Below are 27254 nucleotides of genomic sequence, written 5' to 3'. Positions count from 1 at the left end.
TTTGATTGACATTTCATCTTCACTCACTGTGTGTACTTTTTTTCCACGGTAAGCTCTGCACACTTTTGCAAAGGGATTCCATTTACCACATTTAGTACACTGTTGCCTTTAGCTGGGCAATTTCCTTGTTCGACATGCACTTTGTATCCACAAAATCCACATGTTTTGGGGCGTTTTGAGTCTGTGTCGCTCTGTTTTGGAGTTATGTCTCTCTCCGTTCTACGCGCTCTCTGTGCACCGGAGGTGTGCTTTGATGTCTGCCTGACTGCGTGCACTGCTTGTTCACGTGATGTGCTCGTGAAATGGTTTTCATCTGAGCCAGTGCTAGCTCGTGAGATCTGGCTATGTCGATAGCTTTGTCCAGCGTTAGCTCAGACCCAACATTCAAAAGTTTCTCTCTCACTCTCGGTGAGTGTTTCCAAATACAATACAGTCCCTGACCATCTCATCCTTGTTTGTATAATCACAGTCTTTCACAAGCAGACGCAGCTCTGTCACAAACTGTTCAAAAGACTCGCTAGCTCCTTGTACTTTCTCATGGAATTTGTACCTAGCGAAAATCGTATTGGTCTTCAGCACAACATATGCTTCAAAACGATCAGTGTACATGTGTTGTAGATATCTCTCCCTTTTTCACCGATCCAGAGGAGCAGGTAGCTACACTTTTCCTCTTCTCCTTTGTCCTTCAGAGGACCCGTGAACAGTAGCTCCACATGCTGTTTGTACTTACGCCATGCATCGGGTAAGTTTGTAGACTCCCAGTCCATTCGAGGTGAAGGAATTCCAGAAAAATCCATCTTGTAAGACCTTTTACTCTGACACCATGTCTTGCCTTGCACGCTTTGTACAAAATAATAAAATGCAGTACTACAGGATATTTCTTAACGTAGCTCTTTACTAGCTAGCATGTTCATGTATCTCAAACCATGATCAACTGTCCATGACCTAACCATCTGGGTGGCCTTAACCAATCATAGCACAGTGGCGGTAAACTGCATCCAATTATAATTCAGTATGTTTACACATATGAATATTACACACGTCTCTGCCTACTCCACCCGTCCTCCGTACCCCCTCCTACTTCCCAATGACGAAGACAGTAACCACAAGTGGGTCATTTGTGTAACTTGGTCAAAAAAACGTCATAAAGAGCACATGTTAACTTTTTATGGCTGCTGGGGCAGTATTGAGTAGCTTGGATGAAAGGTGCCTATTTCAAACGGCCTGCTCCTCAGTCATAGTTCCTAATATTTGCATATTATTAGTAGTATTGGATAGAAACCACTCCAAAGTTTCTAAAACTGTTTGAATTATGTCTGTGAGATTAACAGAACTCATATTGACAGGCAAAATCCTGAGTTGAAATCAAAACAGGAAGTCAGAAATCTGAGCTTGTCTGTATTCACCAGAGTCCTTTAAGAAATCCAATTGAGTTATGACTGATGTTGCACTGCCTAGGGGTTCCACTAGATGTCCGCAATCAATAGAAATTCCAATGAGACTTCTATGATGTTGTGGAAGAGAATGAGAGCAGAATCAGTCAGGTGTCCATCAAGCAGCCATGCGCTGATCATGCATTTTCCTCATGCAAGGCACTGACGTTCCATTGCTCACGCAGACAAGAAGGAATACTCCGGTTGGAACTTTATTGAAGCTATATGTTAAAAACATCCTAATGATTGATTCAGAATTTAGTTTGAAATGTTTCTTCGACCGGTAATATCACATTTTGAAGTTTTTGTCCGATATAACGCTGACCAGAATTAGCGTTTGGATATGTTAACCAGACGCACTAACAAAAGAAGGTATTTGGACATAAATAACAGATTTTTTCGAACAAAACAAACATTTATTGTGGACCTGGGATTCCTGGTGTGCTTTCTGATCATAATCAACAAAGGTAATGGAATATTTATCATGTATTTTATTGTTTATAGTGACACTATCTTTGCAGCTGTGGTATGCTACTTTGAGCGCCGTCTCAGATCATAGCGTGCAATTATTTTTCCGTAAAGTTTTTTTGAAATCTGACATTACGGTTGCATTAAGGAGAGCTATATCTATAATTCAATGTGTATCACTTGTATTATCATCTATATTTATGATGAGTATTCATGTTGAAACGATGGGCTATACAAAGTCACTTGATGTTTTTGCATTTAGTGAATCTTGTAGCCTCAATGTAAACTCAGATTTTTTGATATAAATATGAATTTAATCAAACAAAACATGCATGTATTGTGTAACATGAAGTCCTATGAGTGTCATCTGATGAAAATAATCGAAGGTTAGTGATTCATTTTATCTCTATTCTGGTTTTTGTGAAGCTATATTTAGCTGGGAAAATGGCTGTGATTATTTTTGGTTTTGTGGTGACTTAACATAATCGTTTGTAGTGCTTTCGCTGAAAAGTCTATTTGAAATCGGACACTTTGGTGGGATTAACAACAAGATTACATTTAAAATGATATAAGACACATGTATGTTTGAGGAATTTTAATTATGAGATTTCTGTTTTTTGAATTTGCGCCCTGCACTTGGACTGGCTGTTGTCATATTGGTCCCGATATCGGGACTGCAGCCATATTAAGATGGCTCCGAAGAGGATGGCTGACATTTTACATGCTCCTAACCAATTGTGCTATTTTGTTAGTTTTTCTGCATTGTTTTTAACTTTTTTTCTTTATTTATTTGTACATAATGTTGCTGCTACCATCTCTTATGACCAAAAATAACTTCTGGACATCAGAACAGCGATTACTGACCACAAACTGGAAGAAGCTTTTTCCTTTAACGAGTCCGACGAGAAGGATACACTGCTCTCCCGGGAACAGGCACCAAATGCCCATCATTTGCGTGAAGAAAAGACAGAGGAAAAGAGGACACAGATCGGGCTGCCTTCTGAGAATCTGTAGGCGAGCGAATAAACTCACACTGCCATCCATTCTACTTGCTAACATGCAATCATTGGAAAATAAAATTGATGACCTACGATTATGATTATCCTACCAACACAACATTAAGAACTGTAATCTCTTAAGTTTCACCGAGTCGTGCCTGAACGGCGACACGGATAAGATAGAGCTGGCGGGATTTTCCATGCACCGGCAGAACAGAGAAGCTACATATGGTAAGACGAGGGGTGGGAGTGATGTCTTTTTGTCAATAACAGCTGGTGCGCGATATCTAATATTAAAGAAGTCTTGAGGTATTGCTCGCCTGAGGTAGAGTACCTCATGATTAGCTGTAGACCACACTTTCTACCAAGAGAGTTATCTATATTATTCGTAGCCATCTATTTACCACCACAGACCGATGCTGGCACTAAGACCGCACTCAACCAACTCTATAAGGCCATAAGCAAACAAGAAAATGCTCACACAAAAGTGGCCCTCCTAGTGGCGGGGACTTTAATGCAAGCAACCTTAAATCAGTTTTACCACATTTTTACCAGCATGTCAAATGTGGAACCAGAGGAGAAAAACTCTAGACCACCTTTACTCCACACACAGAGAAGCTTACAAAGCTCTCCAGCCGCCCTCCATTTGGCAAATCTGACCATAATTCTATCCTCCTGATTCCTGCTTACAAGCAAAAACTAAAGCAGGAAGTAGCAGTCACTCGATCAATACGGAAGTGGTCAGAAGACAAGGATGCTACGCTACAGGACTGTTTTGCTAGCATAGACTGGAAAATGTTCCGGGATTCATCCAATGGCATTGAGAAGTATACCACCTCAGTCATCGGCTTCATCAATAAGTGCATTGACGACATCGTCCCCACAGTGACCGTACGTACATATCCCAACCAGAAGCCATGGATTACAGGCAACATCCCCATCAAACTAAAGGCTAGAGCAGCCACTTTCAAGGAGTGGCACACTAATCCGGACGCTTATAAGAAATCCCGCTATGCTCTCAGATGAACCATCAAACAAGCAAAGCGTCAATACAGGATTAAGATTGAATCCTACTACACCGGCTCTGACACTAATTGGACGTGGCAGGGTTTGAAAACTATTACGGACTACAAAGGTAAACCCAGACGCAAGCTGCACAGTGATGCGAGCCTACCTGACGAGCTAAATGCCTTTTATGCTTGCTTCGAGGCAAGCAACACTGAAGCATGCACGAGAGCACCAGCTGTTCTGGATGACTGTGTGGTAACCCTCTTGGTAGCCAATGTGAGCAAGACCTTTAAACAGGTCTTGCTCACATTTACAAAGCCACAGGGCCAGATGGATTACCAGGACGTGTACTCAAAGCATGCGCAGACCAACTGGCAAGTGTCTTCACTGACATTTACAACCTCTCCCTGACTGAGTCTGTTATACCTACATGTTTCAAGCAGACCACCATTGTCCCTGTGCTCAAGGAAGCGAAGGTAACCTGCCTAAATTACCGCGCCGTAGCACTCACGTCGGTAGACAGTTAAAGGCGGGCCGAACAGACCCCCATTAACATCAACTAGGCTATAGTGGAGCGGGTCGAGTGTTTCAAGTTTCTTGGTGTCCACATCACCAACAAACTATCATGGTCCAAACACACCAAGACAGTCATGAAGAGGGCACGACAACACCTTTTTCCCCTCTGGAGACTGAAAAGATTTGGCATGGGTCCCCAGATGCTCAAAGTTCTATAGCTGCACCATTGAGAGCATCCTGACTTACTAAGCTAATATATGGAATTGTTTAAAGAAGGTCATACCAAGGATCCTTTAGATATTTGATTTTTTTTAATTTTAAGACCCCTTGAAGTATCCCAAAAAAAGAATAAACAACTTATTTTATATTTTCAGACCCTATACTCAGTACTGAGGTCCTGAGCACTCTGGATGTTTTCATCAAGGATCTCTATGAGACTAGTCATCTTTTCCTCAATATTGACGAGTCTCTTGCCCTGCCGCTGAAAAATATTCCCACAGCATGATGCTGCCACCACCATGCCTCATTGTAGGGATGGTGCCAGGTTTCCTCCAGACGTGACGCTTGGCATTCAGGCCAAAGAGTTCAACCTTGGTTTCATCAGACCAATTTGTTTCTCATAGTCTGAGAGTCCTTTAGGTGCCTTTTGGCAAACTCCAAGCAGGCTGTCATGTGCCTTTTTGCTGAGGAGTGGCTTCCGTCTGGCCACTCTACCATAAAGACCTGACTGATGGAGGGCTGCAGAGATGGTTGTCCTTCTAGAAGGTTCTCCCATTTCGACAGAGGAACTCTGGAGCAATGTCAGAGGGTTCTTGGTCACCTCCCTATCCAAGGCCCTTCTCCCCCAATTCCTCAGTTTGATTGGGACGCCAGCTCTATGAAGAGTCTTGGTGGTTCCTAACTTAAGAATGATGGAGGCTACTGTGTTCTTGGGGACCTTTCAATGCTGCAGAAATGTTTTGGTACCCTTCCCCAGATCTGTGTCTCCACAAAATCGTCTCTCGGAGCTCTACGGACAATTCCTTCGACCTCATGGGTTGGTTTTTGCTCTGACATGCACTGTCAACTGTGGAACCTTATATAGACAGGTGTGTGCCTTTCCAAATGATGTCCAATCAATAGCTTTTTACATGGGGGACTCTAATCAGATTGTAGAAACATCTCAAGTATAGTCAATGGAAACAGGATGCACCTGAGTTAAATTTAGTCTCAAAGCAAAGGATCTGAACACTGAAATAAGGTATCTGTTTTTTGTTTAGAATCAATTAGCTACAATTTCTAAAAAAACAGTTTATGGGGTATTGTGTGTAGATTGATGAGGAAAAACATCTATTTAATACATTTTAGAATAAGGCTGTAACATAAAATGTTGAAAAAGTCAAGGGGTCTGAATACTTTCCAAATGCACTGTACATACTGTACTTCTATTAATTTTTGAACTGGTACCGGGGGACTTTCAGATGAGTCTTGTGAGGCCTATGGGTGTCCTGGAGCAAAATGTGTTCGTGAGACTCTCACCGTTCCACATAGGGGTTATATTAGTGTGTAGCCCAAACTGTTTGGACGCTACAGATAGATGGTGGCAGATCAGCTGTACCGACTTCAGAAGAGTCCCAAGATGCCTGTGGGGGTCGTAGAGCAAAGTGGAGAACACCACCGTGAGAATCTCATCTTTCCATAGAGGGGTCATAGTAGGCCAAACCATTCAGACACTACAGACAATTTTGTGTGAAGACCGATGTTTCATGGCCTGTCACACTGCTCTAGCCCTGTCACCCTTCACCGCAGTTGCGGAAGTGCAAATGGCAGTTGCGATGAATTGAGACGCATCCAAAGCGACAGAAAAAAAACTGTTCTCTAGCATAAGTTGACAGATTTTGAGAGAGTGGTCCAGCTGCAATATCATCTCTCAGAGCAGTCATCCCTCAGGGTCTCTACAGTATGCTTCCACGTACTGATATGTCATCTCTCAGTGCAGTGCATCTCAGGAAAATTGGGGGTTTCGAAAGAAGTGGATGTTTCGAAAGGAATCATATAAGGAGAAGTGGGGATTTCGAAAGGTGCCACTCAAGATGTCGTTTGGGTTATCGAATTTTAGTCAAAGTCTGCACAGATGACAGTAAGGAATTTCAGTTATGCAAAAATAAAATGTCTTCACTGTGTCTTTGAACGTTACCTACCAGTAGCCATGTATGTAACGGTAACTTTTTTGTAAATGCTAGCTAACGTTAGCTACCTTAAAATAAAAACTGCATTAATTTTACAATGTATTATTTATTATTGCATTTTTGAAATAATAATAGTAATTTAAATATCAAGTCATGGTGGTTCTAGTAGTTATGGAATTCCATCACTTCTAGTGTTAACATGCTGACTAGACCGGGCAATCGCACGAATGTTGATTTTGTCCATCCACACCTGACGCGATCAGGACAAGCAGGTTGAAATATCAATAGAACTCTGAACCAACTATTAATTTGTGGACAGGTCGAAACACATTAAACATTCATGGACATTTAGCTAGCTAGCCTGCTGTTGCTAGCTAATTTGTCCTGGGATATAAACATTAGGTTGTTATTTTACCTGAAATGCACAAGGTCCTTTTTTCTGGATCTTTGTAGAATTTTGACCCATTTTGAGTCACACAAATCGTCTGTTCTCTACTCCGACAATTAATCCACAGACAAAAGGGGAAACCTAGTTAGTTTCTAGTAATCTCGCCTCCTTCAGACTTCTTCTTCTTTGTGTTATATGTCGGTTGGCAACCAACTTTAAGGTGCATTACCACCACCAACTGGACTGAAGTGTGGACCTCAGTTCTTCTTTCATTCACCCACGTGGGTATATGCTCCCAAAAACCAATGAGGGAGATGGGAGAGGTGGGACTTGCAGTGTGTCAAAAGTAGAACCAAGCCCGTGAGCAGTTTGGATTAAATGATTGAATGATTTATTTTACAACGCTCCTGCACATAATGCGGCCGGTGTGGTCAGCATGTAAGACTCTTTTCGAAAGCCCCACTTCTATTATGGTTCATTTCGAAAAACGCCCACTCCTTTCGACACCCCTACTTTTCCTAAGAGGTGCACTGCACTGAGAGATGACATATCAGTAGGTGGCAGCATAGACCCTGAGGGATGACTGCACTGAGAGATGACATATCAGTAGGTGGCAGCATAGACCCTGAGGGATGACTGCACTGAGAGATGACATATAAGTAGGTGGCAGCATAGACCCTGAGGGATGACTGCTCTGAGAGATGACATATCAGTAGGTGGCAGCATAGACCCTGAGGGATGACTGCTCTGAGAGATGACATATCAGTAGGTGGCAGCATAGACCCTGAGGGATGACTGCTCTGAGAGATGACATATCAGTAGGTGGCAGCATAGACCCTGAGGGATGACTGCTCTGAGAGATGACATATCAGTAGGTGGCAGCATAGACCCTGAGGGATGACTGCTCTGAGAGATGACATATCAGTAGGTGGCAGCATAGACCTTGAGGGATGACTGCTCTGAGAGATGACATATCAGTAGGTGGCAGCATAGACCCTGAGGGATGACTGCTCTGAGAGATGACATATCAGTAGGTGGCAGCATAGACCCTGAGGGATGACTGCTCTGAGAGATGACATATCAGTAGGTGGCAGCATAGACCCTGAGGGATGACTGCTCTGAGAGATGACATATCAGTAGGTGGCAGCATAGACCCTGAGGGATGACTGCTCTGAGAGATGACATATCAGTAGGTGGCAGCATAGACCCTGAGGGATGACTGCTCTGAGAGATGACATATCAGTAGGTGGCAGCATAGACCCTGAGGGATGACTGCTCTGAGAGATGACATATCAGTAGGTGGCAGCATAGACCCTGAGGGATGACTGCTCTGAGAGATGACATATCAGTAGGTGGCAGCATAGACCCTGAGGGATGACTGCTCTGAGAGATGACATATCAGTAGGTGGCAGCATAGACCCTGAGGGATGACTGCTCTGAGAGATGAAGTCGCAGTTGGACCCTATGGGATATTATGCTAATTTGATTACCACGGGGCTACGGAAATCGACTAGGTTAAATGTTCAAAGTTTAAAAAAAAGTATATATATTTAAAACAGAATAATGTTACCATGTTACATTGAGAGTTAGTTTCATGTAACAGGTTTGACCTTAAAATGAGGGACACAGGTAAATTAATCTCTAATCACAGGAAATTAATAATAATATTCAGAAATGACTTTGTCAAAGCAACAAAATAACTATGGCTTTACGATGATGGTGAAAACTTGGAGAAATTTTGGAGTTAGTGGGTTAAAATCAGAGGTTGCAAGTCTTCATTCATATTAAAAATCTGATTTATTGAATTCTCCATATTGTCTATATTAACAGGGCACTTTATTTATTATAACAGTCTTTTAAAAGTCAATATTGGTGCACAATTTCTACTTAAAATATCAAAGGGGCGCAAAAGGCACTCTTCGTGTTATGGTGATGACGAGAGGAAGTCAGACGATGCAGGCCACAGCATTGCAACACCTTTTTCACAAGTGCGTAACAAAGCTCTCAGCACAGCCAGACTCACACGCATTTAATATACACACTGTGCTCATATGAGGAAGTCCTCTTCAACAACAGATCCTTCCACATCCTCCGCCTCAATCTCCATCCAGGTATTCCAGCCGGTCCTGTTGTAAGGAGCACCCCCATCATGGCATATGGGAGGCTGGCCTGGCGTCTCTCTGCTCTACTGGGGCTTCTCCTGACCCCTTCACTAGGGTTGGAGCCTCCACGGATCTCCTTCCCCCTCGGTTAGTAGAACATTTGATTCATTATTGTTTTTTCATGTCCATTTACTGGGTTTTTATGTATTTGCATGTGTGTGTGAATCTTGCAAAGATGCAGCATTCAGGAAAGTCAGATATTATTTCAAGTTTATTTCATGAAAATATATAATTTGTCAGGATATAATATGAAAAAACACATTCTCATGTTGAACTGCTGAGACATGCTACAACTACGCATAGCTTGTGGCTGTATGCACGTCACTTGAGTTTCCGTTTGTGCCTCTTCCTGTAATTCCTAAGAAACCACAGTGGCATGAAACACGATGGCTCAATAGACACCAAGGCACATAACCTAGGCCAGGGGTTCCCAAACCTTTTCACTCAGGCCCCCCTTCCAGCATTGGGGAACATCCCTCGCCCCCCCTGTACTAAGTCTATTTCTATGGGCACAAGCACTGTTCTTGACACAAGCTGTTCATGACACACACCTCTTTTGTTGGCGGAGAGAATATTTAGCAGGTTTAAAGCTTATTTCCTGCAATTTTAACCCTTTTGTCATGGGGTGAAGAGAAAATGTTGCAGTTTTAAAGCAAATTTTCTTGCAATTCCATATGTTTTGCCATGTCTAATGTGTATTCATGTGACATTTGAGTGACGCAAATGTTCCAACAATCTCTGGGCTAAAAAACCTAGCTAAAACACTTGAGCTGACATGGGCTAGTTGACCTGGACATTTCTGACAAGTTATAAATAGCTCTCTAAGGTATGCAATGACCGACATGACGAGGAAAACAAATGATGTATTACCCAATTTCGAAATGTCACCTTGTGCATTCTACTATTACAACTTTCAAGAGTAAGCTGAAAGCTGGACACCCCGCCTGCACCCCACAGTTTGGGAACTAGTGACAAAGGCCACAGACAGACTGTATGGAAAGACACACTTAAATAGACTGTAAGCACAGACTGCCTGATAATACATGTTTAGGTCAGGTGACAGTTGTGGTTGGTTTATGCTACATGGGGCATCCAATATTGTATTTTTTTCATACTTCATTTACTTTTCCCCTCAAGCTGTTACCCAATCAAAACAATGGTCAATTATATCCCCTATTTCTCCAAATCAAAGTTTATTTGTCACGTGCGCCGAATACAACAGGTGCAGACCTTACAGTGAAATGCTTACTTACAGGCTTTAACCGATAGTGCAAAAAAGGTGTTAGGTGAACAATAGGTAAGTAAAGAAATAAAACAACAGTAAAAAGAAAGGCTTTATACAGTAGCGAGGCTACATACAGACACCGGTTAGTCAGGCTGATTGAGGTAGTATGTACATGTAGATATGGTTAAAGTGACTATGCATATATGATGAACAGAGAGTAACAGTAGTGTAAAAAAGGGGTTGGCGGGTTGTGGGTTGGGGGACACAATGCAGATAGCCCGGTTAGCCAATGTGCAGGAGCACTGGTTGGTCGGCCCAATTGAGGTAGTATGTACATAATGCAAATAGTCTGGGTAGCCATTTGATTAGATGTTCAGGAGTCTTATGGCTTGGGGGTAAAAACTGTGGAGAAGCCTTTTTGTCCTAGACTTGGCACTCCGGTACCGCTTGCTATGCGGTAGTAGAGAGAACAGTCTATGACAGGGGTGGCTGGGGTCTTTGACAATTTTTAGGGCCTTCCTTTGACACCGCCTGCTATAGAGGTCCTGGATGGCAGGCAGCTTAGCCACAGTGATGTACTGGGCCGTACGCACTACCCTCTGTAGTGCCTTGCGGTCAGAGGCCGAGCAATTGCCGTACCAGGCAGTGATGCAACCAGTCAGGATGCTCTCGATGTTGCAGCTCTAGAACCTTTTGAGGATCTCAGGACCCATGCCAAATCTTTTTAGTTTCCTGAGGGGGAATAGGCTTTGTCGTGCCCTCTTCACGACTGTCTTGGTGTGTTTGGACCATTCTAGTTTGTTGTTGATGTGGACACCGAGGAACTCAACCGGCTACACTACAGCCCCATCGATGAGAATGGGGGCGTGCTCGGTCCTCCTTTTCCTGTAGTCCACAATCATCTCTTAGTCTTGGTTACGTTGAGGGATAGGTTGTTATTCTGGCACCACACGGCCAGGTCTCTGACCTCCTCCCTATACGCTGTCTCATCGTTGTCTGTGATCAGGCCTACCACTGTTGTGTGATCTGCAAACTTAATGATGGTGTTGGAGTCGTGCCTGGCCATGCAGTTGTGGGTGAACAGGGAGTATAGGAGGGGACTGAGCACGCACCCCTGTGGTGCTCCAGTGTTGAGGATCAGCGTGGCAGATGTGTTGCTACCTACCCTCACCACCTGGTGGCGGCCCGTCAGGAAGTCCAGGATCCAGATGCAGAGGGAGGTGTTTAGTCCCAGGATCCTTAGCTTAGTGATGAGCTTTGAGGGTACTATGGTGTTGAACGCTGAGCTGTAGTCAATGAATAGCATTCTCACATAAGTGTTCCTTTTGTCCAAGTGGGTAAGGGCAGTGTGGAGTGCAATAGAGATTGCATCATCTGTAGATCTGTTTGGGCGGTATGCAAATTGGAGTGGGTCTAGGGTTTCTGGGATAATGGTGTTGATGTGAGCCATTACCAACCTTTCAAAACACTTAATGGCTACGGACGTGAGTGCTACGGGTCTGTAGTCATTTAGGCAGGTTGCCTTTGTGTTCTTGGGCACAGGGACTATGGTGGTCTGCTTGAAACATGTTGGTATTACAGACTTAATCAGGGACATGTTGAAAATGTCAGTGAAGACACCTTCCAGTTGGTCAGCACATGCCCGGAGAACACGTCCTGGTAATCTGTCTGGACCTGCGGCCTTGTGTATGTTGACCTGTTTAAAGGTCTTACTCACGTCGGCTACGGAGAGCGTGATCACACAGTCGTCAACCACAGTACAGTATTTTTACACTTTTTTTTTGCTCTTTGTGACTCATTTGCTTGCATACAGTTTTACAAGAAAGTCAATGACCACAATCAGAGATGTCAAGATGATAGATTCAAAGGCCAAGCCACTCAAAATCTAAAATTAAACTGTGCACAGTGCTACATGTTGAAAAGTGAGACCACATAGTTTTTGTTTGGATACATATATATATATATATACACACAGTACGTATGCCGTTTTACAATAGTTGTGGTAAAAAGAGATGAGAATATGAGCTAACTCTCACAGTCTAAAAGTGAGCACTAGCTGCTACATTATGAAACCCCATTGTAACTTTTTAGCTGGTTGGGGGGGTTTGAAGGAAAGGCTTATTGAATAAATGGAAGGGTATCAAACACAATTTACGAAGAATGTATCAATACCCATGGTCCGGTGTTAACTGGTGGTCCACACAATAAACATACATCATAATCATTCCATTTTTATTTGCCTTTCCTTTCAGAAAGCTCAGAGAGACCTCTTCCCTTATTCAGCCAACCAGACATTAAAAACACCACCACACTGTTGCTAAGTGACGACGGCTCCACTCTGTTTGTAGGGGCACAAGATGCTGTGCTCTCATTGGATGTCAGCCAGCCTGATGTCATAACCATGAAGACTAAGGTAGGCACATTCGAGAGGAAGAGGGAGCTATCTTATTTCATCGGAGATAAGTTTATAAAAGGTTCCTACAGTCTTACAAATATTCTCTCTGTCTTTCTCCTATAGATGGAATGGAAGCCCCCTCCAGATATTCTTCAGACGTGTACCACCAAGGGCAAGAAAAAAACGGTATTCATTGAGTCATCATGCACTTAAATGCACACACTTGCCTTCACAAGAAACCATGAGAACCACTCTCACCTCTTTGATATATGCCTATGTACTTATTTTCCTCAGACAGACTGTCCCAACTTTGTGCGAGTGCTGCAACCCATCAATGCCACCCACTTGTATGCCTGTGGAACATTTGCATACAACCCTCATGATACCTATATGGTTAGACTCTCCTAAATCCTTTTGATCTTCTCCTTCACGTCATATTTGAATAGACAGAGTATTTATATGATAATGAAACCTATGACCCTTCTCTCTTTTTCCCACTTATGGTCCTATAATTCCTCCCCTCTCCCCCTTTCTCAATGTGTCTGTTCCTTTCTCTCTCATTCTCTCAGGACACAGACACTCTCACCATGGCCAAAGTCCCCAGGAAGTACAATAACGGAAAAGGTTGCTGCCCGTTCAACCCATATCAAAGAAGCACAGCCATCTCTGTTGGTGAGATTGATAATGTGGAGAGCCAATTGTAGCTGAATTAGTGGACTGCCTTGGTGACGATGCCACATGATAATTGCCAAGAAGACACCAACACTTCCAAATAAATGCTCTACTTTGTATTTTGTTCTTGTCACACGGATTCCTCAATTTTGAACATGTTTTTCTATATATAGATGGTGAGCTTTTCACAGCCACTACAAATGACTTCCTGGGTAATACACCAATGGTCTCCCGCCATCTCAGTAAAGATGGTCGCCCAGATGTTAGCCAGGATACCTCAGTGATCTTGAATGGTGAGTGGTCTTCAACAAATACAGCGCAATAGTAATGACAGTTTTTTTGGCACTTACTCCGTCATTGCTTGTTGGCCAAGCCTATGGAAAATGAATGGGGGTTTTAGAGGGTTTTTGGATAAACGCTGAAGATAAGGTCTGTGATATCCCACATTAAAAAATTATATCGTATACTATGGTATATGTACACATTATAGTATTCACTGTAGTGTTTTTGCGGACTTAAATGTAGTATTCACTGTAGTATACTGTAGTAGTCAGCAAACACACTACAGTGAATATTGTAGTATTTAAAGTTAACTATAGTATAATTCTGTAATAAAATAAAACTGTAGTATATACTATAGTGATTAATGTAGTGTTTTTGCAGATTGTAGTATACTGTTGAATTTACTATACTGTTTTTGCAGAATGTAGTATACTATAGAATTTACTGTAGTGTTTTTGCAGACATTACTGTGTTTTAGTTTTATCTTTGACATAGAAGTGCGGGCTTTCTCCTTGAGGAAACCTACTGGAGAAATACTAAAAGAGCACATTTTCCATAACCTGTTGGTAGGTAGGACTGTGGTCTAAACAGATAGTTCAGAGCTTCTGCTCTTTTCTATAACCTGTAGGGAACACAATATAAACTCAGCAAAGAAAGAAACGTTCTCTCACTGTCAACTGTGTTTATTTTCAGCAAACTTAACATGTGTAAATATTTGTATGAACATAAAAAGATTCAACAACTGAGACATAAACTGAACAAGTTCCACAGACATGTGACTAACAGAAATGGAATAATGTGTCCATGAAAGGGGGGATCAAAATCAAAAGTAACAGTCAGTATCTGGTGTGGCCACCAGCTGCATTAAGTACTGCAGTGCATCTCCTCCTCATGGACTGCACCAGATTTGCCAGTTCTTGCTGTGAGATGTTACCCCACTCTTCCACCAAGGCACCTGCAAGTTCCCGGACATTTCTGGGGGGGAATTGCACTAGCCCTAACCCTCCGATCCAACAGGTCCCAGACTTGCTCAATGGGATTGAGATCCGGGCTCTTCGCTGGCCATGGCAGAACACTGACATTCCTGTCTTGCAGGAAATATCGAACAGAATGAGCAGTATGGCTGGTGGCATTGTTATGCTGGAGAGTCATGTCAGGATGAGCCTGCAGGAAGGGTACCACATGAGGGAGGAGGATGTCTTCCCTGTAACGCACAGCGTTGAGATTGCCTGCAATGACAACAAGCTCAGTCCAATGATGTTGTGACACACCACCCCAGACCATGATGGACCCTCCACCTCCAAATCGATCCCGCTTCTGAGTACAGGCCTCGGTGTAACGCTCATTCCTTCTGCGATAAACGCGAATCCGACCATCACCCCTGGTGAGACAAAACCGCAACTCGTCAGTGAAGAGCACTTTTTGCTAGTCCTGTCTGGTCCAGCGACAGTGTGTTTGTGCCCATAGGCGACGTTGTTGCCGGTGATGTCTGGTGAGGACCTACCTTACAACAGGCCTACAAGCCCTCAGTCCAGCCTCTCTCAGCCTATTGCGGACAGTCTGAGCACTGACGGAGGGATTATGCGTTCCTGGTGTAACTCGGGCAGTTGTTGTTACCATCCTGTACCTGTACCGCAGGTGTGATGTTCGGATGTACCGATCCTATGCAGGTGTTGTTACACGTGGCCTGCCACTGCGAGGACGATCAGCTGTCCGTCCTGTCTCCCTGTGGCGCTGTCTTAGGCGTCTCACAGTACAGACGTTGCAATTTATTGCCCTGGCCACATCTGCAGTCTTCATGCCTCCTTGCAGCATGCCTAAGGCACGTTCATGCAGATGAGCAGGGACCCTGGGCATCTTTCTTTTGGTCTTTTTCAGTCAGTAGAAAGGCCTCTTTAGTGTCCTACATTTTCATAACTGTGACCTTAATTGCCTACTGTCTGTAAGTTGTTAGTGTCTTAACGACCGCTCCACCGGTGCATGTTCATTAATTGTTTATGGTTCATTGAACAAGCAGTGTTTAAACCTTTTATAATGAAGATCTGTGAAGTTATTTGGATTTTTACGAATTACCTTTGAAAGACAGGGTCCTGAAAAAGGGATGTTTCTTTTTTTGCTGAGTTTATAGTCTATACTTGGCATCTTTATTTTTTAAATTTCGATTTATATATATTTTTACCCACCCCATTTTCGTGGTATCCAATTGGTAGTTAGTCTTGTCTCATCGCGTACGGACTCGGGAGAGGCGAAGGTCGAGAGCCGCGCGTCCTCCAAAACACAATGCCCACTTAACCCGGAAGCCAGCCGCACCAATGTGTCGGAGGAAACACAGTGCACCTGGCGACCGTGTCAGCGTGCACTGCGCCCGGCCCGCCACAGGATTAGCTAATCCGGATGACGCTGGGTCTCCTGGTCGCGGCCAGCTGCAACAGAGCCTGGACTCGAACCCAGAATCTCTAGTGGCACAGCTAGCACACTGCGCCACTCGCGAGGCCTGTTGGTTTCTTACTTATGGGTGGCACAAAACAGGATATGGGGGAAGGGAATGGAGATAGGCAAAATTAATACTGTAGTATTTACTATAGTTAAAGTGTAGTGTTTTTCCGGATACTACTGTAGTATTTACTATATTATTCGACAGTATACTACAACATTCTATAGTAAACACTAGACGATCATGGGATACTACAGTGTGTACTATAGTATTCTACAGAATATTATAGTTTACTATAGATTTCTATAGTAAGTATTGTAGTATTTTTTTCATGGGGTTAAACACAGGTTTAGGAGATCTTACATGTTTTGTTTTATAAGATTAGCTGATGAAGATTATGTAAAGTTTTTGTGAATTTTGAATCAGTTATGTATTCAAAACAAGCACATAGTCTTCATAATTCATGAAGGTCATGTTAACTGACTGATATTATCTCATAGAACAAAACTTATAAGATCTCCTAAGCGTGTGTTAACCTCAGACCTAATTTTTATGTTTATCCCAAAACCCCATTCTTTCCCCATTAATTTCCCCCATAGGATTGGCCAAAAATACCAGAGGTAACTTATTTCCAATTTTTAGGACTACAAGTTGGCGAGCTCCATACAAATTCAACATACACCTTTGTGTTCGCTTCAGCTCAAGTAACAGAACATAAGCAACTGGTGTCCCCCAGTGCTCTGTGCTGGATACCCTGTTGTTCTCCCTATTCTGCACACAACAAATCCAATTGTTCACATTTTATTGTGTATTAAAAATGACTAAATATATCAACATGTCAAACTTTGATTGTTATTTGAACTCTTCTACATTCACTGATTTTGCAACTGTTGAATTGGCAAGAAAATAGTTACACTACATATCCAAAAATAAGTGAAGACCTGCTCTTTGAACATCTCATTCGAAAATCATTGGCGTTAATCTGGAGGTGGTCCTCCCTTTGCTGCTAGAACAGCCTTCATGCTTCTGGGAAGGCTTTCCACTAGATGTTGGAACAGCGCTGCAGGAACTTGCTTCCATTCAGCCACGAGCATTAGTGAGGTCGGACACTGATATTGGGAGATTAGGCCTCGTTTGCAGTCAGCGTTCCAATTCATCCCAAAGGTGTTCGATAGGGTTGAGGTCAGGGCTCTGTGCAGGGCAGTCAAGTTCTTCCACACCGATCTAGAAAAAAACTTGTTTTGTGCACATGGGCATTGTCATTCTGAAACAAAAAAAGGGCCTTCCCCCAACTGTTGCCACAAAGTTAGAAGCACAGAAATGTGCACAGAAAGGGGCCCAAGCCATGAAAAACAGCCCCAGTCAATTATTCCTCATCCATCAAACTTTACATTTGGCACTATTCATTTGTGCAGGCAACGTTTTCCTGGCATCCGCCAAACCCAGATCCGTCCTTTGGACTGCCAGATGGACTGCCAGATGGTTCTCTGGAGTGATCCATCACTCCACAGAACGCGTTTCCACTGCTCCAGTCCAATGGCGGCAAGATATACACCACTCCAGCCAATGCTTGGTATTGCGGCTTCTGGGCCATTGAAACCCATTTCATGAAGCTCCCAACGAACAGTTATTTTGCTGATGTTGCTTCCATAGGCAGTTTGGAACTCGGTGGTGAGTGTTGCAAACGAGGGCAGGCGATTTGTACGCGCAACGCGCTTCAGCACTCCCTTTCTGTGAGCTTATGTGGCCTACCACTTTGTGGCTGAGCCGTTGTTGCTCCTAAACGTGTCCACTTCACAATAACAGCACTGACCTGGGCAGGCTTAGCAAGGCAGAAATTAGACAAACTGACTTGTTGGCATCCTATGACAGTGCCACTTTGAAAGTCACTGCGCTCTTCAGTATGGGCCATTCTACTGCCAATGTTTTTCTATGGAGATTGCATGGCTGTGTGCTCAATTTTACACACCTGTCAGCAACCGGTGTGGCTGAAATAGCCAAATCCACTAATTCAAAGGGGTGTCCACATACCATGTTGTGTATTACCTGTCTGTGCTTGAATATATGTTTGTGTAATTTCCTTTATTTCAGAGCCCACTTTCGTCAGTTCCGCATCTGACACCAGCGAGGGGAAGGTGTACTTCTTCTTCAGTGAAGTTGGAAATGAGTACAGCTTCCTGGATGAGTTCAAAGTAGCGCGGGTAGCTCAGGTCTGCAAGGTAAGTAACAGGATGGGGCTTCGATTCCATTTAATATAGGAGAAATTAACATTAACCCAGTTAATGAAATGGGAAACAAATGCTCATTGAATATAACATGTTAACTTCTCCAATGAATTAATTGAAATTAAATTCCTTACTTGAATTGAGTAGGAATTGCCCCCTAAGTCTGGTAGAATGGTAGGCCAGTGTCCCTCCCCATTCTCCTATGCACAGATTTACTCAGAAGGATATGAGAACCCTCTTGAGATGCAACTTCTCTTTTTCACAAGGCAGAAATGTGACTGCTTCCTCTGTGATTACTGACAGGATGGTATTTACAGTGCCTTCAGAAAGTATTCATACAACTTGACTTAGTCCACATTTTGTTGTGTTACAGCCTGAATTCAAAATGGATTGAAATTATATTTTTTCTCACCAATCTACCCACAATACTCCATAATGACAAAGTGAAAACATGTTTTTAGACATTTTTGTAAATGTATTGAAAATAAAATACAGAAATATCTAATTTACGTAAGTATTCACACCCAAGTCAATACGTGTTAGAATCACCGTTGGCAGTGATTACAGCTGTGAATCTTTCTGGGTAAGTCTCTAAGAGCTTTGCATACCTGGATTTTTCAACATTTGCACATTATTCTTTTTTTAAATTCTTCAAACTCTGTCAAGTTGGTTGTTGATCATTGCTAGACAGTCATTTTAAGTCAAAACTGTACCCAGGCCACTCGGGAACATTCAATGTCGTCTTGGTAAGCAACTCCAGTGTATATTTGGGCTTCTGTTTTAGGTTATTGCCCTGCTGAGAGGTGAATTTGTCTCCCAGTGTTGGAATGCAGACTGCACCAGGTTTTCCTCTAGGATGTTGCCTGTGCTTAGCTCTATTCCATTTATTTTTGTCCAACAAAAAATTGCCCTAATTCTTGCCAATGACAAGCATACCCATAACATGATGCAGCCACCACCATTCTTGAAAATATGAAGTGGTACTCAGTGATATGTTGTGTTGGATTTGCCCCAAACCGAACTCTTACTGTATTCAAGACATAAAGATAATTTCTTTGCCACATTTTTTGCAGTTTTACATTAGTGCCTTAATCCAAACAGGATGCATGTTTTGGAATATTTGTATTCTGTACAGGCTTCCTTCTTTTCACTCTGTCATTTAGGTTAGTATTGGAGTAACTGCAAAGTTGTTGATCCATCCTCAGTTATCACAGACATTAAACTCAGTCACCATTGGCCTTATGGTGAAATCTCTGAGCGGTTTCCTTCCTCTCCGACAACTGAGTTAGGAAGGATGCATGTGTCTTTGTAGTGACTGTGTGTATTGATACACCATCCAAAGTGTCATTAATAACTTCACCATGTTCAAAGGGATATTCAATGTCTGCTTCTTTTATTTTTTTTACCCATCTACAGTTGAAGTAGGAAGTTTACATACACTTAGGTTGGAGACATTAAAACTTGTTTTTCAACCACTCCACAAATTTCTTATAAACAAACTATAGTTTTGGCAAATCGGTTAGGACATCTCCATTGTGCATGACACAAGTCATTTTTCCAACGATTGTTTACATACAGATTATTTCACTTATAATTCACAGTATCACAATTCCAGTGGGTCAGAAGTTTACTGTGCCTTTAAACAACTTGGAAAATTCCAGAAAATTCCACCATGGCTTTAGAAGCTTCTGATAGGCTAATTGACTTCATTTGAGTCAATTGGAGGTGTACCTGTGGATGTATTTCAAGGCCTACCTTCAAACTCAGTGCCTCTGGTTGTTGACATAATCGGAAAATCAAAAGAAACAGCCAAGACCGCAGAAAATAAATTGTAGACCTCCACAAGTCTGGTTCATCCTAGGGAGAAATTTCAAAAACGCCTGAAGGTACCACGTTCATCTGTACAAACAATAGTACACAAGTATAAACACCATGGGACCACGCAGCCGTCATACCGCTCAGGAAGGAGAAGGACATTGTGAAGATGCTGGAGGAAACAGGTACAAAAGTATCTATATAACCTGAAAGGCCGCTCAGAAAGGAAGAAGCCACTGCTCCAAAACCGCCATAAAAAAAGCCAGACTACGTGTAACAGTTTAACTTAATGGCGTCCCCTCGCCTCGACCCGGGCGTGAACCAGGGACCCTCTGCACACATCAACAACAGTCACCTACGAAGCATCGTTACCCATCGCTCCACAAAAGCCGCGGCCCTTGCAGAGCAAGGGGAACCACTACTTCAAGGTCTCAAAGCGAGTGACGTAACCGATTGAAATGCTATTAGCGCGCACCACCGCTAACTAGCTAGCTATTTCACATCCGTTACATACGGTTTGCAACTGTACATGGGGACAAAGATCGTACTTTTTGGAGAAATGTCCTCTGGTCCGATGAAACAAAAATAGAACTGTTTGGCCATAATGACCATTGTTATGTTTGGAGGAAAAAGGGGGAGGCTTGTAAGCCGAAGAACACCATCCCAACCGTGAAGCACGGGGGTGGCAACATCATGTTGTGTGGGTGCATGTAAACTTCCAACTTCAACTGTACCAATAGGTACCCTTCTTTGTGAGGCATTGGAAAACCTCCCTGGTCTTTGTGGTAGAATCTGTGTTTGAAAATCAGTGCTCGACTGAGGGACCTAACAGATAATTGTATGTGTGGGGTACAGAATCATGAATAATGGTGAGTGAGAGTTAGATGCACAAATATCATACATGTCAAAAAATGCTAACCTCCCCTAATGCAACTAAAGGTGTTAACCCTCGACAGATATCAAGACAACTGGAGTACTGGGCCAGCCACTCTTAAATAGCACATGGGCCAGCTCAGTTGAAACACCTTCCGACTAACACGGAACCCAAACCGGCTGCGCCATCGTGCATAAATTTATTTTGCCCTCCACACCAAACGCGATCACGACATGCAGGTTAAAATATCAAAACAAACTCTGAACCAATTACATTCATTTGAGGACAGGTCGAAAAGCATTAAACATGTATGGCAATTTAGCTAGCTAGCTTGCACTTTCTAGCTAATGTTAATTTGTCCTATTTAGCTAGCTTGCTGTTGCTAGCTCATTTGTCCTGTGATATAACCATTGAGTTGTTATTTTACCTGAAATGCACAAGGACCTCTACTCCGACAATTAATCCACACATAAAACGGCCAACCGAATCGTTTCCAGTCATCTCTCCTCCTTCCAGGCTTTTTCATCTTCGAACTTATATGGTGATCGCATCTAAACTTTCATAGTATTACCACGACAACCGGCAACAAAGTTCGTCTTTCAATCACCCACGTGGGTATAACCAATGAGGAGATAGCACGTGGGTACCTGCTTCTATAAACCAATGAGGAGATGACTTTCAGCGCGATCTGCGTCAGAAATAGGAACGACTTCTATTTTAGCCCTTGGCATCGCATACGCTCGTTGGCGCAATAATTGAATAACATGGATTTCTAAATTTATTTTGCGACACTCGCGCACGCGATGTGTCCGGTCTGGTCAGCATGTAACAAAATGGACAAGCCAGCACAGGTGTAAAACATACGAGTTGACACCAATCAGTACGCCCTATGTGCTGACGAGCTAAAGTCCAACCTCAAAACATAAATGGAAAAAACCAAAGCCTGTGACATCTTCCCCCTTAAGACAACAAATAGAGAAGTTAGCATGTCTTGGGGTTATGATATTTGTGCATCTAACTTTCTCACTAATCAATATACACTATTCATTCAGGGCTATCTGCAATCATGATAGCATCCACATTAATGTAGAAGTGTTTAGAAACATTATTTTCTTATGTACAATAAAAGTGACTCAAATGGCACAATACAATATTTACCATTTCCATTGGGCACAAAATAATCTTAAACATAACCAAAACAAACAGCAAATGCATCCAACAAGTTTGTAAAGTCACAAGCTTGATTGAAATCATTGTGTGCTATGAATTTGGGACCAAATACTACATTTACTACAGTTGACGTGGAATTACCCTCAAATGAAATCTAACAGTCTGCACTTTAACCTCAGTCATTGAATAATTTCAAATAGAAAGTGCTGGAATACAGAGACAAAACAACAAAAAATGTGTCAATGTCCCAATAATTTTGGAGCTCACTGTAATTCCACTTTGATATTATGGGGTATTGTGGCAGTAAATTGAGGCAGTAACACAACAAAATGTGGAAACAGTCCAGGTGTGTGGATATTTTCTGAAGGCACTGTAAAAGGCCAGAGGTGTATTCAGAACACTCAAAACAGAGTGCCCCAAAAAGTGAACCATGTCATGATTATTACTAAACAAATATGTTGTCCGTGGGTGTGTCAGGATGACATTGGGGGAGAGCGCATCCTGCAGAAACGCTGGACTTCCTTTGCTAAAGCCGAACTTCTCTGCCGGCCTCCCAAAGAGCTGCCTTTCAATATCATCCAGGATGTGTTCACCCTCGCTCCATCAGAGGGCTACTCCACACAAGATATGATTTTCTATGGTATCTTCACATCCCAATGGTGAGCGAGAGCATGCCAAAGTCTTTCTGCATATGTAAGATGAGATGTCTGGAGGTCTAATGACATGACCAAACAATTGTGCCAATATTTGGCTTAACTTTCTCACAAAATCGTTTTTCCTCTTTCACATCCCTCTTTCCTGCTGGCCTCCTACCCTTTGTCTATATCTCCTCTCTCCCCTTCCACTCCCAGGTCAGTGGCTTCAGGGCAGTCTGCTGTGTGTGCCTTTCGGCTTGGGGACATCAAAGATGTGTTTGCTGGGAATTACAAGATATTCCAAAACCACCAATGGAGTCCTCGCGTGGACAAAAGTAGCAACCTGGGCAAGGTGTGGATGGGCCAATCCTATACTGTATAAGTATACACTGAGTTTACCAAACATTAAGAACACCTTCCTAATATTGAGTTGCACCCCCCAACTTTTGCCCTCAGAACAGCCTCAATTCATTGCGGCAAGGACTCTACAAGGTTTCGAAAAGCGTCTTTGCTCCAGTGTTTTCCAAAGTTGGTTCAAGTTGGCTGGATGTCCTTTGAGTGGTGAAACATTATTGATACACATGGGAAACTGTTGAGCGTGAAAAACCCAGCAGCGTTGCAGTTCTTGACACAAACCGGTGTGCCTGGCACCTACTACCAGGCCCCGTTCAAAGGCCTTTAAATCCTTTGTCTTGCCCATTCACCCTCTGAATGGCACACATACACCATCCATATCACAATTGTCTCAAGGCTTTAAAATCGTTCTTTAACCTTTCTCCTCCCCTTCATCTACACTGATTTGAAGTGGATTTTACAAGTTACATCAATAAGGGATCATAGCTTTCACCTGGTCAGTCTATGTCATGGAAAGAGCAGGTGTTCTTAATGTTTGTATACTCAGGTTAGATTAGGGTATATGGGCAGTGTTGAGAACAATATCCTTTATAAGGATCCATTCTCATGGTTTACCTATTTTTTTGCAGTGGCTATAATAGATTTATATAGTTGTTCATTTATGGACTTGTGCAATTAGCCTAATGACCAAATCCTCTTTACCCCGTTTCCCCCTCGTGGCAATTGTAATGACTGAGTTTATGGCCTTTTTGTTGACAGTGTGGGTTGAACAATGCCTCAGACACCACTCTAATGGCAGTCAAAGAAAGTTTCCTAGCCAGTGGAAGTGTGCATCCGATAGGCAGTGCACCAGTCCTCAACTCCCCTGACCAGCGCTACAGTCGGATTGCTGCACTACGGACAAAAGCGGCCAATGGACAGGACTACACCATACTCTTCCTGCTTAGTGGTGTGTCATAGTTATTTTCAATCTGGACATTGCTCTTCAATCTTGGTCTGTACACTTCTGTCCGATTGCTCATGTGGTGATACAACTCCCATCCCAAATTTGATGGCAGTTAATTTTGTCACAGCACATTTTCTTTTGTTTGTAACTTTTGTCTTTCACTCTTCTCTTGGTCAGAGTCTGGGTTTCTCCACAAAGCTGTGCTGTTGAACAAGGATACCCACATCATAGAGGAGATCCAAGTGTTCAGACAACCACAGCTGGTGAAAAACATACTTCTCACCACCTCCAAGGTACACATTTGTTCAATCTTAACTTTTGTCAATGTATGTTTTCAATGGGCATCTCTCTGTATACTGTCTGTGGCCTTTGATCCACTGAAGCCCTTTTATGCCTGTTCCTCCTATCGCAGGGTGTGCTTTATGTGGGGACCTCTGAAGGGGTGACCCAGGTGCCTGTATCCCAGTGCTCGTCCTATAAGAGCTGTGCCCAGTGTGTTTTGGCACGAGACCCCCTCTGTGGCTGGGACCCTGCCAGTGGACACTGTGCCAGTGTGTCTGCCATTCCAGCCAATGCGTGAGTCCAACTTTAGATCTTTAGATTAATCACTGGCCTCCACATACGGATGGTTCCCTGTGGCATTTCCATTCATAATTATTTTTTTTAAATAAAAAATTGTAAAATCGATGACATCTCAGCCTAGCACACATGCATGCGCTTGTGCAATGAAGAGAACACAGTCAGGGCACCAATGTTAATGGACATCCCTCTCTCTCACCTACCTTTCCATCTCTCACTATCTTTGCATTTGTATGTGTTGTTGCTGTCAGACGGCAGGATGTGGAGCATGGCAACGTGATGAAGGAGTGTCAAGGTTCCCTCACAGCTAAACCTCTGCCAGGTGATCACTACAATTAGACACAAGTGTATTGGGATTATAAAGTAATAAAGCCAGTAATAAACCATTATATTTAAGCATTGAGTGCTCTATAGTATGTATAACTCACTAATTTGTCTGTGCTCACATTGTATCCGCAGTGGAGGTGTACGCACAGCTAAATGAAGTAGTGAGGTTGAAGTGTTCCACATCCTCCAATCTGGCAACCCTGAGTTGGAAGTCCGCCAAAGCCAGCGCTCTGCCCCACCACCTCTTCTTTCACTCTAGAGATAAGAATCTGGTCTTCATGGCCACACCTGACACCTTCGGAATCTACCACTGCATCTCTGTGGAGAGGGGTTATGAGGAGACAGCAGCTATCTACACTGTGAGACAGAGTGTCTCTCCTAGGGCCATTGATTTTCCAGCCGTTCAAATTCGGATCACCACCACAGAGACTAAAGACCAGATGACCACCATGACGGAGATTCCAAGCGACACTGAGAAGCTAGACCTCATCAACTTTGGGGAGGATCCAGTCATCACCACAGACGTAACCACAACCAACAAGACTCCAGACACAAAGTCCACGGCTGAGAATCTAGAGGATAAGACTCCAGACACCAATTCCAGTACTGAGAAACCAGAGGATATGACCCCAGACCCCCAGTCCAGCAGTGAGAAACCAGAAGACATTGTCAACCACAAGGAACCCTTAACAGCCAAGAATTACCATAGTGAATTGGTGGCAGTATCATTTCTCCTGGCTGTGTGTGTTTGTGTGCTAGTGCTAGGAGGGCTCTATGGGTGGCACCTGCAGGGCAGATATAAATTGGGCCCCTCGGACACTGCAGACGGGGGATACAAGGAAGAGAATGACCCCCTGGAAGTCTCACCTCCCTCTATAAAGAAGGCAGAATGAATGGACTCAGAAGATATCTATCTTCATCTAGAGTCAATTTTTTTCCAACAGGCATTTGATGACATCACATCAGGTGGATTTGATATTGTTGAAGATTTATAAATAAGTAAATTAAAAATGTGTTTGGGGGGTGAAGGGTATGTTTATTTACATGTGGAGCCTATTGGTCTTCAACTTAAACAGACAGATAATGCAAATGTTTATTAATTTCAAATTAATAAATTTTTTGTAATCCTACATTTCCTCAGCTGACATCTTTTTCTATAGGCTACAGAACAAGTGTCTTTATTTCTGTAGGAATGTTCATTCTCTTTTACTAAGCCTACTATAATAAAAAGGAGAAATTACATTTCTGAATCTTTGATATCCTTTGGCTGTCACCAAATAATAGTAGACATGCATAAAGATGGCTGGTACTTACCAAATGGCCAAGTACTTACCAAAAATGCCTCATTTGCTAAGATCACCATCGTATTATGCAGTGCTCTCCATTACTGCTTTTTTAAAATATCTGCATTAGCACAGTTAAAGATTCCAATTCTAGCTCAGGTGGTCATTTGAAAAAGTACAGTTGAAGTCGAAAGTTTACATGCACTTAGGTTGAAGTCATTAAAACAAATTTTTTAACCACACCACAAATTTCTTGTTAAACTATAGTTTTGGCAAGTCGGTTAGGACATCTACTTTGTGCATGACACAAGTCATTTTTCCAACAAATGTTTACAGACAGATTTCACTTATAATTCACTGTATCACAATTCTAGTGGGTCAGAAGTTTACATACACTAAGTTGACTGTGCCTTTAAACAGCTTGGAAAATTCCATCATGGCTTTAGAAGCTTCTGATAGGCTAATTGACATCATTTGAGTCAATTGGAGGTGTACCTGTGGATGTATTTCAAGGCCTACCTTCAAACTCAGTCCCTCTTTGCTTGACATCATGGGAAAATCAAAAGAAATCAGCCAAGTCCTCAGAAAAAAGATTGTAGACCTCCAAGTCTGGTTCATGCTTGGGAGCAATTTCCAAACGCCTGAAGGTACCACGTTCATCTGTACAAACACAAGTATAAACACCATGGGACCACGCAGCTGTCATACCGCTCAGGAAGGAGACGCGTTCTGTCTCCTAGAGATGAATGTACTTTGGTGCGAGAAGTGCAATCCCAGAACAATCCCAGAACAACAGCAAAGGACCTTGTGAAGATGCTTGAGGAAATGGGCACAAAAGTATCTATATCCACAGTAAAACGAGTCCTATATTGACATAACCTGAAAGGCCGCTCAGCA

The 27254-nt window shown here is 42.8% G+C and overlaps 1 protein-coding gene and 1 non-coding gene across 2 annotated transcripts; one reads left to right on the top strand and one right to left on the bottom strand.

Moving 5' to 3' along the window:
- Window positions 1–259: 259 nt before the first annotated feature.
- LOC129857609 (semaphorin-4A-like) lies at window positions 260–26316 on the top strand. Its single transcript, XM_055926046.1, has 14 exons — window positions 260–9228; window positions 12619–12779; window positions 12885–12947; window positions 13056–13154; window positions 13331–13433; window positions 13607–13726; window positions 18241–18368; window positions 22711–22892; window positions 23085–23220; window positions 23982–24171; window positions 24346–24461; window positions 24581–24744; window positions 24999–25069; window positions 25207–26316. Exons 1-14 carry the CDS (start codon window positions 9129–9131, stop codon window positions 25965–25967), a joined length of 2394 nt encoding a protein of 797 aa, XP_055782021.1. The 5' UTR covers window positions 260–9128; the 3' UTR covers window positions 25968–26316.
- Window positions 14215–14267, bottom strand: LOC129858718 (U7 small nuclear RNA). Its single transcript, XR_008760072.1, has one exon. It is a non-coding gene; the product is annotated as a U7 small nuclear RNA (small nuclear RNA).
- Window positions 26317–27254: the final 938 nt, after the last annotated feature.

Source organism: Salvelinus fontinalis, chromosome 6 (genome assembly GCF_029448725.1).
Source record: "Salvelinus fontinalis isolate EN_2023a chromosome 6, ASM2944872v1, whole genome shotgun sequence".
NCBI lineage: Eukaryota > Metazoa > Chordata > Actinopteri > Salmoniformes > Salmonidae > Salvelinus > Salvelinus fontinalis.
Note: the sequence above shows the minus strand (reverse complement) of the source record. Positions and strands in the feature narration are given on the sequence as shown.

What these genes read in the sequence shown, in the direction of transcription:
- LOC129857609 (XM_055926046.1), top strand. Translation starts at nt 9,129, where the DNA reads ATGGCATATGGGAGGCTGGCCTGGCGTCTCTCTGCTCTACTGGGGCTT. An exon ending in CCAAGGGCAAGAAAAAAACG is followed by an intron (nt 12,948 to 13,055) that starts GTATTCATTGAG and finishes TATTTTCCTCAG; the next exon opens with ACAGACTGTCCCAACTTTGT. An exon ending in CATACTCTTCCTGCTTAGTG is followed by an intron (nt 24,172 to 24,345) that starts GTGTGTCATAGT and finishes TCTCTTGGTCAG; the next exon opens with AGTCTGGGTTTCTCCACAAA.